Below are 21,481 nucleotides of genomic sequence, written 5' to 3' on the forward strand. Positions count from 1 at the left end.
TTCAAAGGAAGGAAATCCTGGCACATATTCACCTTTTAAAGGGAAGATAATTCTGATACATGCTACAACATGAATGAACCTTGAGGGCATTATAAAAGCAAAATGAATCCTTCATAAGAAGACTAATATTGTATGATTCTATTTTAATGAGGTACTAGAGTAATTAAGCTTATAAAGACGGAAAGTAGAAAGGTGGTTGCTAGGGGTTAGGGGAAGTGGTGAGTGAGGAGTTGTTGCTTAATGGTTATAGCATTTCCATTTAGCAAGATGAAGACTTCTGGAGATCATTGCATAACACCTAATACTTCTGAGCTGTACACTTCAAAATTATTAAGATGATTAAGATTTTTCAAAATAAAAAATAAACTTTGTTATGTGCATGTACCATAATAATTTTTTAATTTTAAAAATGAAACACTGATTCATTGTACAAAATCATGAACCTGAAAACTATGCTTAGTGAAAGAATCCAAATGCATAAGACCATTTATCATATGATTCCATTCATATGAAATGACCAGTATAGACACATCCATAGAGAGAGAAAATAAATTAGTAGTTTCCAGGGGCTGGGGTGGGGAGGATTGGAAGTGAACATTAAAGTGTACATGTTTTCTTTTTGGATTGATGAAAATGTTCTTGAATTAAATAGTGGAGATAGATGCACAATTTTGTGAATATACTTAAACATGTCAAATTACATACTATAAAAAGGTGAATTTTATGGAGTATGGATAAAAAATCAACGTAAGTGCATATAATGGGATTGTGTACAGCCATTAAAAAAATTTAACAATGAGAAGCAAGATTATGTGGAAAAAGCAGCAAACTATATGGTGAAGTTAAAAACACCAAAAACCTATGTTCAAAAGCTGTGATTATATGATCCCCTTTTTGAAATAAAAAAACAACACATATACAGGTACATACATCTCACACACATGCATCTGCATATGTCAACATATACAAATTTACACTCTGTTCATCTCCCCCCAAGCATTTAAGGAGGTTTTCTAGGCAAAGAGCTAATAGATCTTTTTGCTTCATTATTTTTATTTTATAGAATACTTTTAAAAATTCTAGTTTAACATTATATTAAAAACATAAAATAAAACAAAATAAATCATATGTCTAGTCTCACTCCAAATCATTCTTATTTTCCATTTTATGAAAATCTTACAAAAACTCCATGGTTTTTTCCTGAGATTGGTACTTAAAAACAATTAAGAAATTGCACATGTAAGAGAAAACTTCTTGGCCTTGAGATGAAAGTTAATTTCCAAAAGAAATCAGAAAATGTCTATTAGGATCCTCTGTCCATTTTTTAATCAGATTTTTGTTTTTGCTATTGAGTCATATGAGTTCTTTATACACTTATGGATATTGGCTCCTTATCAGATATACAATTTGCAAATATTTTCTTCCATTGAGTACATTGCCTTTTTATTTTGTTGATGGTTTCCTTCACTATGCAGAAGCTTCTTAGTTTGATGTAGTCCCATTTGTTTATTTTTGCTTTTGTTCTCATTGCCTTTGGAGCCAGATTTAAAAAAAAAAAAAAAAAAAAAAGGTATCACCAAGACTGATGTCAAGGAGCTTACAGCCTATGATTTCTTCAAGGAGTTTAATGGTTTATGGTCTTGCATTCAAGACTTTACTCTGTTTTGAGTAAATTTTTGTCTATGGTGTAAAACAGTGATCCAGTTTCATTCTTTTTTTAAGTTAATTTATTTATTTTCAGAAAAACAGAATTCATTATTTTTTCACCACACCCAGTGCTCCATGCAATCCATGCCCTCTATAATACCCACCACCCGGTACCCCGACCTCCCACCCCCCCGCCACTTCAAACCCCTCAGATTGTTTTTCAGAGTCCATAGTCTCTCGTGATTCACCTCCCCTTCCAATTTACCCCAACTCCCTTCTCCTCTCTAACACCCCTTGTCCTCCATGCTATTTGTTATGCTCCACAAATAAGTGAGACCATATGATAATTGTCTCTCTCTGCTTGACTTATTTCACTCAGCATAATCTCTTCCAGTCCCGTCCATGTTGCTACAAAAGTTGGGTATTCATCCTTTCTGATGGAGGCATAATACTTCATAGTGTATATGGACCACATCTTCCTTATCCATTTGTCCGTTGAAGGGCATCTTGGTTCTTTCCATAGTTTGGCGACCGTGGCCATTGCTGCTATAAACATTGGGGTACAGATGTCCCTTCTTTTCACTACATCTGTATCTTTGGTGTAAATACCCAGGAGTGCAATGGCAGGGTCATAGGGAAGTTCTATTTTTAATTTCTTGAGGAATCTCCACACTGTGAGGCTGCACCAACTTGCATTCCCACCAACAGTGTAAGAGGGTTCCCCTTTCTCCACATCCTCTCCAACACATGTTGTTTCCTGTTTTGTTAATTTTGGCCATTCTAACTAGTGTAAGGTGATATCTCAATGTGGTTTTAATTTGAATCTCCCTGAGGGCTAGTGATGATGAACATTTTTTCATGTGTCTGATAGCCATTTGTATGTCTTGATGGGAGAAGAGTCTGTTCATATCTTCTTCCCATTTTTTGATATGTTTGCCTGTTTCGTGTGTGTTGAGTTTGAGGAGTTCATTATAGATCCTGGATATCAACCTTTTGTCATTTTTTTTCATGTGGCTATCCGGTTTTCCATCACCATTTATAGAAAACACTCCCCTCTTGCACATCTGTTGTCATCTTTTGAGCACTTTAAATTATGAAAGAAATTCAGATCTGTAACACTTTTCAAATCTGGTATGCTAGCCCTTCAGCCTAAAGGTGTCCTCTTTTGGTTTTATGATTCACATTCACCTATTTCAACAATGTTTAAAAAAAAAGTTTAACTTGGAAAAGCTGATGGGGAAAAATCCTTTTGAGACCTAGCTGTAAAAGGTTTTAGTTCTCCATTTTAGTATAACAAAAATAAACAAACAAAATCCAGTTGGGAGTATAATGGTAGTAACCAAGGACTGGGAGAGGGGGAAAGGGAAGGCATTGTTTAATGAGTACGACAACATTCTGGAGATTGGTTGTACAACATTGTGAATATACTCAACTACTAAACTGTACACTTAAAAATGATTAAGATGGAAAATTTTATATTTTACTACAATTAAAAATAAAAATAAATAAATCCAGTTGAGATATAAATAATCCAGGTTGATGGCAGCAGCTTTACATTGGGACTGTTTTCACAAGTCAAATGTTTACCATAAATATAACACATCTGGATTTGATACAATTTTTAATTTTTGTTATTTTACTAAAATAGGCAACATTTATCTTAATTTACTAAAGTAGTGGCTATAAAACAACTTAATTTCAACTTTTGCTCTTAAAGTCTCTAGTTTTACAGATTGAGAAGCAGATCTGAAAAGATTGCAAAAATGTTACTTAACTTACTTTGGAAAATAATGAAATAGTCTGCAGTATAAAGCATAGTAATAAGGTTTGACTTGTACAACTGGGTAGAAGGGATGACAGTCACTGAAATAAAGAAGACTAGAAAAGGAGCAAGCTCGGTAGATTAGGAATAGGCCAATGGTTCTTAGTGGGGATGACTTTGTCTCCCAGAGGACATTTGGCAGTGTCTGGAGACATTTTTCGTTTTAAAGGTGGTGAGGATGTGCTACTGCCCTACGTTGGTACACTGCTAAACATTCTACAAAGCACAGGGCAGGCCCCTCCCACAGACAGAAATCTTGTCTCAAATGTCAGTAGTGCCAAAAGTGAGAAACACTAGGTTAGAGTCCTCTCCTTTGACTTTGGCTACTCTTTCTCAGTCTTTGCAGTAGACTACTCTTCCTCTGTCTGTAATTACTCAATATTCTGTCTTTAGCCTGCTTCCTTTTTCTTTATGTTTTCTCTTCAGGATAACATCCATCTCTGTGCAACTACCAGATTTATGTTGGTGATTCCCACATGCTATGTCTAGTCCCAACATCTTTTCTAAATCTAAAGTATTGCTTCCCTTGATTTCCCTTCATATGTTTTCATTAACCCACTGCTACAGTATTTTTCTTTATTGGTAACATTTGATAGAAAACCACGGGGTCATTTATTTCCTAAACTTTTATTTAGTATCTAGTTTGTGTAAAGGGCTGCACTGGTACTTAGAGGAAGGCAGTGATGGTGAAGATGAGAGGCGATGATGGTTAACAAGTATTTTAAATACATGAAGCCTGATTATGGCAACAGTTTTAAAAGGAAGAAATTAATATCTCCTGGAAATTATAGCTCTAAGTGTTTAATTGACTACTTAAATATCACAGAGCTTATAAATAACAGAGTATTTTACTTATTTTTATTTTTTTAAAGATTTCATTTATTTATTTGACAGAGAGAGATCACAAGTAGGCAAAAAGGCAGGCAGAGAGAGAGGGGGAAGCAGGCTCCCCGCTTAGCAGAGAGCCTGATGCAGAGCTGGATCACTGGATCCCTGGACCCTGAGACCAGGGCCTAAGTGAAGGCAGAGGCTTAGACCACTGGGCTACCCAGGCGTCCCTAACAGGGTATTTTAAAAGTCAGACTTTTAATCTCACAAAACAAACTGAGGGTTGCTGGGGGGAGAGGGTTGGGGAGAAGGGGGTGGGATTATGGACATTGGGGAGGGTATGTGCTTTGGTGAGTGCTGTGAAGTGTGTAAACCTGGTGATTCACAGACCTGTACCCCTGGGGATAGAGTATTATGCCTCCATCAGAAAGGATGAATACCCAACTTTTGTAGCAACATGGACGGGACTGGAAGAGATTATGCTGAGTGAAATAAGTCAAGCAGAGAGAGTCAATTATCATATGGTTTCACTTATTTGTGGAGCATAACAAATAGCATGGAGGACAAGGGGTGTTAGAGAGGAGAAGGGAGTTGGGGGAAATTGGAAGGGGAGGTGAACCATGAGAGACTATGGACTCTGAAAAACAATCTGAGGGTTTTGAAGTGGCGGGGGGGGGGGGGGGGGGGGGGGGGGGAGGTTGGGGTACCAGGTGGTGGGTATTATAGAGGGCACGGATTGCATGGAGCACGGGGTGTGGTGCAAAAATAATGAATACTGTTATGCTGGAAAAAAAAAAAAGTCAGTTCTATTTTGACATAAGGATTGAACTCTCTCTATTATAAAACACTAAGGACAATGATGTAAAATTGTGGTCTAGTTTGTGCATAGCCAAAGGTGGATGGACGTGAATGAGAAAGGTCTAAGAAGTTCCAGTAGCCTTTTCTTCTAAACCACAGCGCACCCTTTTCTGATTACTTACCATATATCATAGAATATAATACACCATATAATAAGGTGAATTATAATTTTCCATAACTCTGGGAAACAGAACAAAAATATTGCCAATTAGGGGCGCCTGGGTGGTTCAGTGGGTTAAGCCGCTGCCTTCGGGCTCTCTGCCCAGCAGGGAGCCTGCTTCCTCCTCTCTCTCTCTGCCTGCCTCTCTGCCTACTTGTGATCTCTGTCTGTCAAATAAATAAAAAATCTTTAAAAAAAAATATTGCCAATTAAAGTATGACATTCCATCAATTGAGACTGAGATTCATCAACTGAAATTTTGTAGATGTTGAAATATTTAAAAATATTAGACATTTTAAAAAGTAAGCCTTCAGATATTTCTAAATTGCTAAAATACAAAGGAATAAGTGACATTACATTCTATGACATACGGTGAATTTATTTTACACATTCAATTACCATGGTCAATGCTGGTGTGCTATTTGGCACTTCAGTCAACTATCAGGTTCGCATATTGCTTTTTAAACTGTCCTAAATAGTTTCATGGCTCTGTGTTGCGCATGGGCAACTCTAAAGGGCTTTGAATAATTTCTTTGTTCTCCCCCTTCCCACACACCTGCGCAACTTCCCTCCCCGCTCCGCGCTTTTCCACAATCTATGCAGAGTTTACCGTTTAGGAGTAAATCTAAATTTCTTTTAATCTTAAAATGGCATAGATTGTATAAAACAGAACATAGATTTAGTTACACTTGGGGGGGACGAGCAGAGGAAAAACATTAAATATTAAATATACGCCTCGTCTTAAGACCCTCCCCTGTAGAAACGTTAAAATAGGGTGGAGTAGAAAGGGGAGGGCGGAGGCGGAGAGGGGATATGCGTTTCAGGATACAGGAAATACGGTAAACGCGAAACCGGGAGGAAGCTCTGTGCCTGGAAGGGACCCGCCGCCATCTCAGGTCTCGGCCTCGCAGGGCCCACCAGAGAGAGCTGACGCCCAGTATTATAATCCTTATGGGGGACCAACCTTGCGCCTCCGGGACATCCACGCTCCCACCTGGAAATACGCGGGAAACCAGGCCTCCAAAAAAGCGCTGTCTCCTAGCTCCACGGTGGGATTATCCTGAAGGAACCCCCAACGGAGGTAGTAACCCTCTCCCCTCCGCACCCTCTCCTGCATCACCCGGCCTGAAATCGCACCCTCCTCCTCCGGAGAAGTAGTAGAATATACTTCTCCCACCCCAAACCAGGTCAGAATCTTTCTCATCTTAAACATCCAGGCTCTCTGCAACTTAATTATGCAATTTCCCAGATCTCTTCCCTCTTTCTCTATTCTTTCAACGATTTCAAAGTGGAAAAACAAAACAAACAACAACAAAAAAGGGGGCATTAAATAGCTCTTTCACGAAATATGTTTGGGTGAAATTATGGATATTTATTGACATTAAGTAGTTATTTTTAATATATTAACTGTGGTAATTATTATATTTTTTAAAAACTAGATTTAAATCTTTTGATATGCTTAAAAGTAATTCAGTGGGGCCGAAGTGGGGGTTTACAAACAAAATGTTCATGATTTGATTATAACTGGGTGATTCATTATGCTGTTCCCTCTATTTTTGTGTATATTTGAAACTTTCCCATTTTAAAAAAGTCATTGGTTCAAGATCAATAACATTTGGAAGCCCTCATTCATGTGCTAACAGACCTAATTCCTGTGGTGACAGAGAGTATTCTTAAAGTCTCAAGGAATGTATGTTGTCTCTGTGTGTGGCAGGAAAATTTACCAAGTTTAAAAAAAAAAAAAAAGTTACACTGTGTAAACCCAAGTGCTTGTTTGGGGTTTGCAGGGATCACTCAGGATGGACAAAGCCATTCTGCCTGGTGGTAATCATGACCCATCAATAAGGAAAGGGGAACTTTGGGTGGGTCTTAAAGGATGAGTGACATCTGTCTTGTGGAAAGCGAGAGAATGCTTTTCAGGCCTGGTGTTTCCAGTACAAAAAAAGCTTGGAGAAGCAAGGAGAAAGACTTGGAGGTGCAACAGAGTGTTGCAGGACCTTTAATGTTATGCCAAAGAGTATGTAGTTTAATCCAAAAGTGGTGGTAACCGTTGAAGATTTTCAGTCAAATGATGTATTTTAGGAGTCCAGTTTTTACTATCAGAGAAACAACCTTTTATTTAGATGACCTAGAATGCAAAAAAGAAAACCAAATCTGACCCAAGCCTCACAGATTCTTGTAATCCAAGGAAACAGGGCATCCTTTCTTCATTCATGCAATAAACCTTTACGGAGCCCTTGAAAAGGACTAGGCATTGTGCAGGAAACTGTAGGGAATGGATGACAAGGCATAATGCCTGGTGAATAGTAGGAGTGAAACAGATATTTGAATAAAAAGGTCAATAAGTGCTAGGTTAACAGTGGAAACTAAGGAGGCTCTGGATTTAGGACTTAGAGATAGTGCATAGAAAAAAAATGAGCTCTGGTTTTGCTTGAAAGCATCATCCAGTCATTCATTCGTTTGCACTCTGATTTGCCTCAACTCTACTTCAGTGTCCAAAAGGATAATGGTTGTAGGGGGTAGGACATAGGAATAACAGTGCTCAGATACAAAACAAAGGAGGTTGTGCAAGGCAAAAAGTTCAAGAGCTACATAATTTCCTCTAGTGATTCAAATCCTTGAAAATAGTAATAATAGCACATATTTACTGAACATTTTTATGTGCTAGACCCTGTTCTAAAATGCTTCCAATATTTATGTTCTTAATTTACAATAGACCTCTCTTAATAATATCCATTTAACTGTTATACAGGAATATTATTATACAGAAATATAGAATAATATATCTATTATATAGAAATGAGAGCATGGTGGATAATAAGGACTTGAGGCCAGGGGAAAGAGATGGACCATAACACAAGAAACCATTTTGCCTTACTTTATTATTTTTCAGTCTCTGAGGGATTGCAGAATGACTTCATTTCCTTGGTGCATTCATAAAATGCTTCATCTAGTGAAGAAAATGAAGATTATTGACACTGCTGCCCTGCTTTTTTCTGATGTCCTGCACCAGGTAATTGTGTTTTTTAAGGTTATTTGTTTACAAAAAAACTTAGTAAGGGAGGAAGAGGAATAAGAGTTATAAAAAGAAATAGCCAAACAAACAACAAAGCTAGCACCAAATGGTAAAATAGAAACTTACTTTCTACATTATATGAAACCATATATACCATATAATAATAATGTAACTTATAAGCGCCTTTGTTAGATTCACTCCTAATTACCTTACAGTTTTTGTTGTTACTGGGAAATGTATAAATGTGTTTAAAACCACATTTTCTGAGGTGCCTGGGTGGCTCAGTGGGTTAAGTCTCAACCTTCTGCTGAGGTCATGATCTCAGGGTCCTGGGATCAAGCCCCCACCCCAGCCCCCACCCCATCGGGCTGTCTGCTCAGCAGGGAGTCTACTTCTACACTGCGGGGGGCGTCTGCTTGTGATCTCTGTCAAATAAATAAGTAAAATCTTTAAAAAAAAAATTTTTAAACCCCACATTTTTTGATTTTTGGCTGGTAAATGGGAATGATTGATATTTTTGCATATTGATTTTATATGCCACGATCTTTCTGAATTCTGTTTTTTTCTGATAATTTACCAATTTTCTGAGATTATCTATTATATTGTGAATAATGGCAATTTCTCATCAATATTTATTTTTTAGCTTGTCTTACTATGAAGCTAGGATCTTCACTACAATGAGAAAGAGTAACAGTGATAGCGGATTTTCTTCTCTTGCTTTTGAATTTTCAACGGAATTACACAAATGTTTCACCATTTTTAGATTTGTTTCTTCAGGATAAGGAAGTTCATTTGTAGCCTTAGTATGCTGAGACTTTTTAATTATGAAGGAATATGGAGTTTTTCTCCATTAATTTGAGAGTGTGACCATATGATAAATTACAGTAATCAATTTTCTAATGTATTTTCTGATATTGGTTTCATCACCCTCACCATTGAATATTTTGTTTTTAAAATTTTTGCTTTAATTGTTATTATTTTCTTTACTTGCATTATATTTGCTCTTTTTCAAATTTATCTTCTGGACTTTTAGCCCAGTAATCATCAAGTTCTTCTAAAATAAGAATTTATGACTATAAATCTTCCACTGCATATCATGTTAAAAGGATTTCACAGATTTTTATATGTAGTACTTTATTGTCATTCAATTGTAATTTCTCTTATGACTTCTTATTTGACTCATAAATTTGTTTAATTTGCAGACACATGGGGCTCTTTTGTAAAAATCAGATCATGAAATCATTAGTCCAATTACAATTAACTTCATCTTATTTTCCAAAAAAACCCACAAAACTTCAACTTATTTTCTGCTTTAAAATATATTTTTAATCTTTCTGATAAGAAAAAGCAAAATTATATATGAGCTTCTCATTCTAAAAGATTTTAGCCATATAAGATATTTCTTTCATTAACTACATGGAAATGTATGTGCATGCTATTGAATGATGGAATTATTCCTGGTATTTATATTTGAGTTTTTAAACTTTTTGTATATTTTTTTGTTGTTCTTTTTTTAATCTTAAAAAAAATTAAATTTTATTTAAATTGATTTAAATTTTTATTTAAATATATGTTATTTAACATATAGTAAAACATTAGTTTTAGGAAAAGAATTTAGTGATTCATCACTTACATATAATAATACCCAGTGCTCATCACAAGTGCCCTCATTAATACCCATCAACTATTTAGCCCATACCTCAACCACCTCCCTCCATCAACCCTCAGATTATTCTCTATAGGTAAGAATCTCTTATGGTTTGCTTCCCTCTCTTTTTTTTTCCCCCTTTCTATATGTTCATCTGTTTTCTTTCTTAAATTCTACATATTAGTGAAATCAATGGCTAATGGTATTTGTCTTTCCCTGACTTAATTCACTTAGCATAATATACTATAGCTCCATCTACATCATTGCAAATGGCAATATTTTATTCTTTTTGATAGCTGAGTAATATTCCATTATATACATATATAGTATATGTGATATATATACATATACCACATCTTCTTTATCCGTTCATCAGTAGATGGACATTTGGGCTTTTTCTATAGTCTGGCTATTGTTGATAATGCTGCTATAAATATTGAGGAGCGTGTGCCTCTTCGAATCTGTATTTTTGTATCCTGTGGTTAAATACCTAGTAGTGCAATTGCTGGATCATAGGGTAGATCTATTTTTAACTTTTTGAGGAACCTCTATACTAATTTCCACGGTGAATGCACCACTTTGCATTTCTATCTACAGTGTAGGAGGGTTCCCCTTGCTGCACATCCTCACCAATGCCTCTTATTTCCTGTGTTGTTAATTTTAGCCATTCTGACAGTTGAGAGGTGGCGTATCATCATGGTTGTGGTTTGTATTTCCCTGATGATGAATGATATTGAGCATCTTTTCACGTGTCTGTTAGCTACCTGTATGTCTTCTTTGGAGAAATATCTGTTCATGTCTTTTGCCCGTTTCTTAACTAATTATTTTTTGGGTGTTGAGTTTGATAAGTTCTTTATAGATTTTTGATAATAGTGCTTTATCTGATATGTCCTTTGCAAAAATCTTCTCCCATAATATACAATGCCTTTTAGTGTTTTTTTGGTTGTTTCATTTACTGTGCTGATGGTCTTTATCTCGATGAAGTTCCAGTAGTTCATTTTTGCTTTTGTTTTCCTTGCCTTTGGGGATTTATCTAGCAAGAAGTTGCCATGGCCAAGGTCATGGAGGTTGCTGCCTGTGTTCTTCTCTAGGATTTTGATGGATTCCTGTCTCACATTGAGGTCTTTCATCCATTTTGAGTGTATCTTTGTGTATGGTGTGAGAAAATGGTCCAGTTTCATTCTTCTGCAATGTGGCTGTCCCATTTCCCCAGCACCATTTATTGAAGAGACTGTCTTTTTTCCATTGGATATTCTTTCCTGCTTTTTCTAAGATTAGTGGACTATAGAATTGAGGGCCCATTTCTAGGGTTTCTATTCTGTTCCATTGATGTATATGTCTGTTTTTGTGCCAGTACCATACTGTCTTGACTACAGCTTCATAAAACTCGAAGTCCAGAATTGTGATGTTTCCAGCTCTGCTTTTCTTTTTCAGGGTGTTGTGGGTATTCTGGGTCTTTTGTGGTTCCATAATTGTTCTGGCTCTGTGAAAAATGCTGGTGGTATTTTGATAGAGATTGCATTAAAATTGTAGGTTGTTTTGGGTAGTATAGACATTTTAACAATGTTTCTTTCGCTCTATGGGCATGGAATGTTTTTCCATTTATTTATGTCCTCTTCAATTTCTTACATAGGTGTTCTATACTTTTCAGAGTACAGAACATTTACCTCTTTGGTTAGGTTTATTCCTAGGCATCTTATGTTTTTTGGTGCAGTTGCAAATGGGATTGATGCATTGATGTTGGTACATTTTTTATTACTGATATAATTTCTTTGCTGATTATGGGTCTATTCAAATTTTTTAATTTTTCCTATTTTAATTTTGGTAATTTGTATGTTTTTAGGAATTTTTACATATTTTCCAGATTGCCCATTTACTGCATATAGCTTTTTATAATATTCTCTTATAATTGTTTGTATTTCTGTGGTGTTGGTTGTGATCTCTCCTCTTTCATTTGTGATTTTATTTATTTGTTCCTTTCTCTTTTTGATAAGTCTGGCTAGGGAGTTACCAATTTTCTTAATTCAATTAAAGAACCAGCTCTTAGTTTCATTGATCTGTTCTACTGTGTTTTGTTTTTGTTTTTGTTTTCTGTTTCTGTATCATTTATTTCTGCTCTAATCTTTATTATTTCTCTTCTTCTGTTGGCTTTAGGCTTTATTTCCTTCTCCTTTTGTAGCTCCTTTAGATGTAAGAATAGGTTATATATTTGAGACTTTTCTTGTTTGATGAGGTAGGCCTGTATTATAACATACTTCTCTTAAGACTGCCTTTGCTGTGTGTTTTCATTTTCATTTGCTTCCGTGTACTTTTTAATTTACTCTTTAATTTCCTAGTTAACCCATTTATTCTTATTACGATGTTTTCTCACCTCCATGAATTTGTGGTCTTTCCAAATCTTTTCTTCTGGTTGACTCTAAATTTTGTAGCATTGTCGTCTATTATGCACAGTATGATCTCAATCTTTTTTGTACTTGTTGAGGCCTAATTTGTGACCCAGTATGCGATCTATTGTAGAGAGTGTTCTGTCTGCACTCAAAAGGAATGTGTATTCTGCTGCTTGTGGATGAAATGTTATGAATATCTTTGTTAAGTCCACTGGTCCGTGTGTCATTCAAAGCCATTGTTTACTTTTGATTTTCTGCCTAGATGATCTGTCCATTGTTCTAAGTAGGAGTATTAAAGTCCCCTAGTATTATTGTATTATTGTCACTGAGTTTCTTCATGTTGTTTGATTTACATATTTAGGTCCCAAGTTGGGGGCATAAATATTTACAATTGTTAGAAATTCTTGTTTGATAGGTCCCTTAATTATGATATAGTGCCCTTCTTCATCTCTTCTTACAGTCTTTGGTTTAAAGTCTAGTTTTCTTTTCTTTTTTTTTTTTTAAGGATTTTATTTATTTATTTGACAGAGAGAGAGATCACAAGTAGGCAGAGAGGCAGGCAGAGGGAGGGGGGAAACAAGCTCCCTGCTGAACACAGAGCCTAATGTGGGGCTTGATCCCCGGACCCTGAGACCATGACCTGAGCCAAAGGCAGCAGCTTAACCCAATGAACCACCCAGATGCCCCTAAAATCTAGTTTTCTTATATAAGTATTGTCACTGTGGCCTTCTTTTGACAATGAACGGCTCTCCATCCCTTCACTTTCAATCTGTAGGTGTCTTTAGTTCTAAAATGAGTCTCTTGTAAGCAGCATATAGATAGGTCCTGTTTTTTTTTAATCCATTCTGCTGCCCTTTGTCTTTTGATTGAATAATTTAGTCCATTTACTTTCAGACTGATTATTGATAAATATGAATTTAATGCCATTGTTTTAACTGTAAAGTTGGTATTTCTGGATATTTTCTCTGTTACTTTCTAGTTTTTGTTGCTTTTGGTCTTTTTTTTCTCTACTCAGGACCCCTTAAAATTTCTTTCACACCTGGCTTAATGGTCACAAACTCCTTTAGTTTTTGTTTGTCTTGGAAACTCTTTTTCTCTCCTTTTATTCTGAATGACAGCCTTACCAGGTAAAGAATTATTGGCTGCATATTTTTCCCATTCAGTACATTGAATATATCATGCCACTCTCCTCTGGTCTGCTAAGGTTCTGTGGATCTATCTGATGCAAACCTGATTTGTTTTCTCTTCTAGGTTAAGGAATTTTTCCCCACGTTGCTTACAAGATTCTTTCCTTATCTGTGTATTTTGTAAATTTTACTATGCTGTGTCTTGGTGTTGGGTTGCTTTTGTTGATTTTGATGGGAATTCTTTTTTTTTTTTAAAGATTTTATTTATTTATTTGTCAGAGAGAGAGAGAGAGAGATCACAAGTAGGTAGAGAGGCAGGCAGAGGCAGAGGCAGAGGGAGAAGCAGGCTCCCTGCCAAGCAAGGAGCCTGATATGGGACTTGATCCCATGACCTGGGATCATGACCTGAGCTGAAGGCAGCTGCTTAACCAACTGAGCCACCCAAGCGTCCCTTGATGGGAGTTCTTTATGCCTCCTGGATTTCGATGTCTGCATCCTTCTCCAGATTAGGAAGTTTTCAGCTATAATACCCTCAAATAAACCTTCTGCCCCTTTCCCCTCTCCTCTTCTTCTGGGACTCTATGATACAAGTGTTATTACACTTTATGGAGTCACTTAGTTCCCTAAGTCTACATTCGTGATCCAATATTTTTCTTTCCTTCTTCTTTTCAACTTTATTATTTTCCATAATTTTAACTTCTGTATGACTGATTTGCTCCTCAGCTTCTTCCATCCTTGTGGTCACTACATTCAGTCTGTTGTGCATCTTGGTTATAGCCTTTTTATTTCTGCCTGAGTAGTTTCTAGAATTTTATCTCTGCAGTAATGTACTCCCTAGTGTATTCTGTGCTTTTCTCAAGTACAGCTAGCATCCCTTAGATTGTGTTTTAAATTCTTGTTCAGGCATATTACTTATAACTGTTTTGATTAGATCACTAGCCATTACCTCTTGGTGTTTCTTGTGGGATAGATTCCTCCAACTTGGCATTTTGCTTAGATCTCTGTCTTCTGCGTTTTCAGAAAATCTGTTACATTTCCTGTTCCTGAGAGTAATGGCTAAATTAAGATAGATCATATAATGTCCAGAGTTTGGCGTTTCAGGAAGTTTTTGGTGTATTTTATGTGTACTTTGCTGCTGTGTTTTGGCTGCTCCTTCCCTTAGGTCAGTCCTCTACGGAGTTTCTCCTTCCCGCAGTAGGGAGTGTTCAGACGTTGGACATTGTGTGGTGGGTTTTAACTTGGTACCTTTTGGTGTGCTTGTTAGAAAAGGCTAGATTCTATTTCATTTCCCCCAAAGCTGAAGTTTTCCAGAACTCTATGATCAGTAGACTTAGTTTGTGCATGGGGTTTATGCTGGTCTTCTGGGGAAGGGGCCTGCCGTGCTGGTTCTCAGGTCAACTTGGCCTAGTGGAGATGCATCTTTAAAGTATGGTGGGGTGAGGATTACTATCAGCAACTGTAGCCTCCACTATGGGTGCTGTGTTGTTCACTGAAGTCTGTCTGTGCTGATGGATGGAAGGGAAATGGCCTCACTTTACTCTCATGTCCCTAAAGAGGGGAGTTTGTGCCTGCTCCTATTCAGGAAGCCCTCACAGAAGAATGAACAATCTCCCCCTCTGTGTCCCAGGATTCCTTCAGAACCCTGTCTGTGTCTGCACCGTCTGTCTGCATGGTGGCACTGTGTTCCTGTGTTTTATTTCAGGGGTGCAGCTGGGTTTCAAAACTCCAAATTTTAGGAACCTCATAAGGTGCAAACCTACATTAATTCTCTGGAGAGGGTCTTGCTGCACTGTGGCTCATGTCAGTTTGTCCCAGAAAAGCAGTTGCACGACTGTGCAGGGGTTCAGCATTTATGATAAACCTTAGACAAAAGCTGGCATCCAGGTAACCTGCCTTCAGCAGGTCCCTCTGCTGATTTGCTAATTAACAGTGCTGCTCTATAGTGCCCATTTTCTGTTTCATCTCCTCTCAGGATATGCCATCTCTCCCAAATTCACTCCAAAGAAGGGAACTGTCTCTCCCGGTACAACCAAGGGTATCCTCAGACCATGCTGTCCACTTCTGGGGCTCTGAACTCTTCCCTAGATGAACACAACTGTACCCACCTGACACAGCCCCAGCAATGGCACAGACTTCTTAAACATCAGACTTTGAGCTCCACTGCTTGTAAAAACATAAAATAGTCAGCCCCTCTCCTTTTCACAGTCCGTGGTTTTGGGGAAGTGTTTTTCTTGCATAATCCCCTGCATGTTGGATTCCCTCTTTCTCTTCCTCTCTCAGTCTTCTCTGTGAGAAGGTCTCCTTCCCCTCTGAAGCATCTGCAGTTCTCTTCTCCCCCCAAATCACCTGTCTGCAGCTCCTACCTTCCATGATGTGGCTTTTCTCCCTTTAAATGTACAGTTTGTTCTCAGTCCGCAGATCAATTTCTTGGGTGTTCAGAATGATTTGATATTAACCTATCTGTGTTCAAGGGACAAGGCAGGCATAGGGGTTCCCCATGTAATCCACCATCTTAACTCATCCTCCTCTAAACTTTATTTTTATCTAATTTTACAATTCAAAGAAATTGTTAGACTATTACAAAGAACTCCCATACGCTCTACCCAGATTCACCAATTAACATTTTTCCATGTTTGCTTTTATATTCTCTATTTCTTTTTCTCCCTCTTATACCCCTTCTCCCTCTACCTGCTCTTTTTTCCTTTCCCCCTCACTTATCCATTCTCCTCTTCTCTACCTTCCCCTTTTCCTTGGCCCTTTCCACTCTTCCTCTCTCTCTCTGAGCTGTTTAAGAGTCTCTAGCAGATATCATGCTCCTTTACTTGGAAATATTTCAGTACTGTAAGTACGTCAGTGCATACTTCCTCAGAAAGATGACTTTCTCTTAAATAATCTTACTACATGTGTCAAAATAGAAATTTTATATTGTTCTAGTTTTTGTTACCTAAAGTTTTATTTTCAAGATTATCCACTTATAATCACTGAAAAAGGGATGTGTTTGGAAGAACATATATTTTAAATGGATGATGCAAGCTATATTAATAATTATTTTTTGTCTAGATTTATTGAAATATATTTGGCATATAACATTGTTGCAAGCTTATGGTATACAATAAGGTGATTTGCTATATCTATATGTTACAAAATAATTACCACAAGTTTTCACAGTCATCTCACGCAGTTATCTTTTTTTTCTCTGTGGTGAGACTTTTTTTTTTTTTTAATTATTTCTTTAGAGATAGAGAGCACATGAGCAGGAGGGACAGAGAGAGAGAGGGAGAGAATTTTAAGCAGGATCCATGCTCTGCAAAGAGTCCAAAGCAGGGTTCAACCTCCTGACCCTGAGATCATGACCTGAATCGAAAACAAGAGTTGGACTTTTAACCGACTGAGCCAACCCGGTGACCCATGTGTGGCGAGAACTGTTAATATCTACTCTCAACAACTTTTAAGTATACAATATAGTATCATTAATTATAGTCAAACTATAGTTTTAATTATAACTATAATTGTATAAATACATATACTATAACTATATTATTAACTGTAATACAATGTATATCATGCTATATATGTTGTAGATATCCAGAACTTAGTCATGTTAATAACTGAATATTTATACCCTTTGAGCACTTTCACCAATTTCTCCCACCCTCCAACCTCAGGAAACTACCAACGTACTCTGTATTGATGAGTTTGTTTTCTTTTTAGTAAGATTCTATGTGTAAGTTCATGCAGTATTTTTCTCTATCTAATGTCTTTCACTTAGTATAATGCCCACAAGTTTTATCCATTGGGTTGGAAATGACAGGATTTCTTAAGGCTGAATAACACATCATTTTATATTTACATCGTATTTTCTTTATCTTTTCATCTGTCAGTGGAGACCTAGATTGTTTCCATGTCTTGCTTATTGTAAATATTGATGCAGTGAACTGGGGGTGCAGACGTCTCTTCAAGATTAGTGATTTTATTTCTTTCAGATATATACCTAAAGGGACTTGCTGAATCATATAATACTTTTTTTTCTCAAATTTTTATTTAAGTTCTAGTTAGTCAATGTACAGTGCAGTATTGGTCTCAGAAATACAATTCAGGGGCGCCTGGGTGGCTCAGTGGGTTAAAGCCCCTGCCTTCGGCTCAGGTCATGATCCCAGGGTCCTGGGATCGAGCCCTACATCGGGCTGTCTGCTCAGCAGGGAGCCTGCTTTCTCCTCCCTCTCTCTCTGCCTGCCTCTCTGCCTGCTTGTGATTTGTCTGTCAAATAAATACATAAAATCTTTAAAAAAAAAAAAAAGAAATACAATTCAGTGATTCATCACTTATGTACAACACTCAATGCTCATCGTAAGTGCCCATACCCCACCCACCTCCTCCATCAACCCTCAGTTTGTTCTCTGTCTTTAAGAGACTGTTATGGTTTGTTCTCTCCTTCTTTTTACTTTTTTATTGTCCCTCCCATATGTTCAGCTGTTTTGTTTCTTAAATTCCACATATGAGTGAAATCACGTTACTGATCTTTCTCTGACTGGCTTACTTTGTTTAGCATAATATACTCTACCTCCATCCATTTCATTGCAAATGGCAAGATTTCATGCTTTTTGATGGATAAATAATATTCCATTGGAATAACATTCCATTCCAATGTAAATAACATTCCATTCCACCACATCTTCTTAACCCATTCATTAGTCAATGAACATTTGGACTCATTCTATCGTTTGACTATTGTTGATAATGCTGTTATCAACATCAGGGTACATGTGTCCCTTTGAATCTGTGTTTCTCTGTCCTTTGGTTAAATACCTAGTAGTGCAATTGCTGGATTATAGGGAAGTTCTATTTTCAACTATTTAAGGAACCTCCGTACTGTTCTCTTGAATGACTGTACAACTTTGCATTCCCACCATCAGTGAAAGAGGGTTCCCCTTTATCCACAGCATTACCAACACCTGTTGTTTTTTGTTTTGTTAATTTTAGCCATTCTGACAGGTGAGAGTTGCTATCTCATAGTGATGATTTGTATTTCCCTGATGATGAGTGATGCTGAGCATTTTTAATGTGTCTGTAGGCCATCTGGTTTTTTCATTAGTGTTCTGTAGTTTCCAGAGTATAAATTCTTGAACTCTTTGGTTAAGTTTCATCCTACTTATCATATCATATGGTTTTTGGTGCAATTGTAAATGGGATTGATTCCCTGATTTCTTTTTCTGTTTCTTCATTATTGTTGTATAGAAATACAACAGATTTCTGTTTTTTATTTCATAGCCTATGATTTTGCTGAATTTGTATACAAGATCTAGCAATTTTTTGGTGGAGTCTTTTGTGTTTTTTACATAGAATATCATGTTGTCTCAAATACTGAAAGTTTGACTTCTTCCTTATTGATTTGGATACCTTATTTCTTTTTCTTCTCTGATTGCTGAGGCTGAGTCTTCCAGTATGTTAAATATGGTGAGAGTAGAAATCTGTATCTTATTCCTGACCATAGATGAAACACTCTGTTTTTCCTCTTTGAGGATGATATTAACTGTGTCTTTCACATATGGCTTTTATGATGTTGAAGTATGTTCCTTCTATCCCTACTTTGTTGAGGGTTTTTATAAAAAATGGTGGCTGCTATATTTTGTCTTGCTTTTTCTGGCTCTATTAACTGGATTATCTGGTTCTTATCTTTTTGTTTATTAAGGTGTTATATCATATTGATTGATTTATGAATATGAACTACCCCTGAAACCCAGAAATAAATTCCAGTTGATTGTGGTAAATAGTCCTTATAATGTACTGTTAGATTCAATTTGCTAGTATCTTCTTTTTTTTAATTTTATTTATTTATTTGACACTCAGAGATCACAAGTAGACAGAGAGGCAGGCAGAGAGAGAGGAGGAAGCAGGCTCCCTGATGAGCAGAGAGCTTGATGCGGGGCTTGATCCCAGGACCCTGGGATCATGACCTGAGCGAAGGCAGAGGCTTTAACCCACTAAGCCACCCAGGGTGCCCCATCTTCTTTATTTTTAACATCTTAATTTTATTTTATTTTTTTTCATGTTCCAAGATTCATTGTTTATGCACCACACCCAGTGATCTTCTTAAGAATTTTTGCATCTTCTTGAGAATTTTTGCATCCCTGTTCACCAGGGATAGTGGTCTGTAATTCTCCTTTTTACTGGAGTCTTTGTCTAGTTTTGGAATCAAGGTAATGCTAGCCTTGTAGAAGGAGTGTAGAAGTTTTCCTTTCATTTCTATTTTTTGGAAGAATTTGAGAAGTATAGGTATTATCTCTTCTTTAATGTCTGGTGGAGTTCCCCTGGGAAGCCATCTGTCCCTGGAGTTGTTTGTTGGAGATTTTTGATTACTTTCAAAATTTTAAGTGTTCTTTTGATTTCTTTCCTGGTTATGGGTCTTCATAAATTTTTTATTTCTTCCTGTTTCAGTTTTGGTAGTTTCTATGTTTCTAGCAATTTGTCCATTTCTTCCAGATTGCCCATTTTGTTGGCATACAGTTTTTCATAATATAATCTATGATTATTTGTATTTTTGTGGTTTGGGGTACTATCTCTCCTTTTTCTTTCATGACTTTTTTCTATTTGGATCCTTTTATCTTTTTTTTTATAAGGCTGGCTAGGCACTTATCAATTTTACTAGTTTTTTTTTTTTCAGAGAATCATCTCTTATTTTCCTTCATCTGTTTTACTTGGGTTTTGTCTTGTTTTCTTCTATATGATTTATTTCTGTTCTAATCATTGTTATTTCCCTTATTTTCCTGGCTTTAGGCCTTACTTGCATTTCTTTTTGTAGCTCCTCTAGATGTTAGGTTAGTTAGGTCATGTATTTGAGACGTTTCTTACTTCCTGAGTAGGCTTATCTTGCAGTATACTTCTCTCTTAGGGCTGCCTTTGGTGCATCCCAAGGTTTTGGACTGTTGTGTTTTCATTTTCATTAGCTTCCCTGTACTTTAATGTCTTCTTTAATTTCCTGTTTGATTCATTCATCCTTTAGTAAGATGTTCTTTAACCTCAAAGTATTGATGATCTTTTTGTATTATTTCTTGTGGTTTACTTCAACTTTTATAAAATTGTCAACTGAAAATAAGTATATGATATTAATCTATTTGTACTTGTTGAGGCCTGATTTGTGACCCAGTATGTGATCTCTTCTGGAGAATGTTCCATGGGCACTCTAAATGAATTTGTATTCTGCTGATTGAGGTTGAAAGGGTTTGAATATATATGTTAAGTGCATCCACTCCAGTGTGTCATTTGAAACCATTCTTTCCTTGTTGATTATTTGCTTACATGATCTGTCTGCTTTTGTTATTGTGGTCTTAAAACACCTTACTGCCCTTGCATTTTTTTTTTTGCCATTGCATTGAGTTTCTTTTTGTTTATTATTAGTTGATGTATATATTTGGTTGTTCCCAAGTTGTGGGCATAAATATTTAAAATCGTTAGATCTTCTTGTTCAGTAGACCCCTTAATTTTTAGATGGTGTCCTTCATCTCTTGTTAAAGTCTTTGGTTTAAAATTTAGTGTGTCTGATATAAGTATGGTTACTCCAGCTTTGTTTTGATGTCCATTAGCATGATAGAATGTTCTCCATCTTCTAAAATTCAATCTGCAAGTGTCATTAAGTTTAAAATGAGTCTCTTAAAAGTAGCATATAGATGGGTCTTTTTTTTTAATCCGTTCTGTTACCCTGTATCTTTTGATTGGAGCATTCAGTCCATTTACATTTAGAGTGATTATTGAAAGATACGAATTTAGTGCTATTTTGTTATCTGTACTGTTCATATTTCTGGTGATGTTCTCTGGTCCTTTCTAGTCTTTGTTGCTTTTGTTGTTTTTTCCTTCACTCAAACAGTCCCCCTTAAAATTTCTCACACTGCTGGCTTAGTGGCCATGAACTCCTTTAGGTTTTGTGTTGGAGGCTGTCTCTCCTTCTATTCTCAGTGATAGCCTTGCTGGGTAAAGAATTCTTGGCTGTATAT

The 21,481-nt window shown here is 36.6% G+C and overlaps 1 protein-coding gene across 3 annotated transcripts in view; it reads left to right on the forward strand.

Moving 5' to 3' along the window:
• The first annotated feature begins 6,137 nt into the window (after window positions 1-6,137).
• The window catches only part of NBDY (negative regulator of P-body association), a 277,737-nt gene continuing 262,393 nt past the window's right edge, over window positions 6,138-21,481 (forward strand). For 2 of the 3 annotated variants that reach the window (XM_032329893.1, XM_032329895.1), the window contains exons 1-2: window positions 6,138-6,502; window positions 8,209-8,328. In XM_032329893.1, coding sequence (XP_032185784.1) covers window positions 6,267-6,473 — 207 coding nt within the window. In that variant the 5' untranslated portion in view covers window positions 6,138-6,266 and the 3' untranslated portion in view covers window positions 6,474-6,502; window positions 8,209-8,328. Of the gene's footprint in view, window positions 6,503-8,208; window positions 8,329-8,974; window positions 9,809-21,481 lie in introns of those variants that run through there. The other variant, XM_032329894.1, reaches the window with a different exon arrangement.

The sequence above is a fragment of the Mustela erminea genome, chromosome X (assembly GCF_009829155.1).
Source record: "Mustela erminea isolate mMusErm1 chromosome X, mMusErm1.Pri, whole genome shotgun sequence".
Lineage (NCBI taxonomy): Eukaryota > Metazoa > Chordata > Mammalia > Carnivora > Mustelidae > Mustela > Mustela erminea.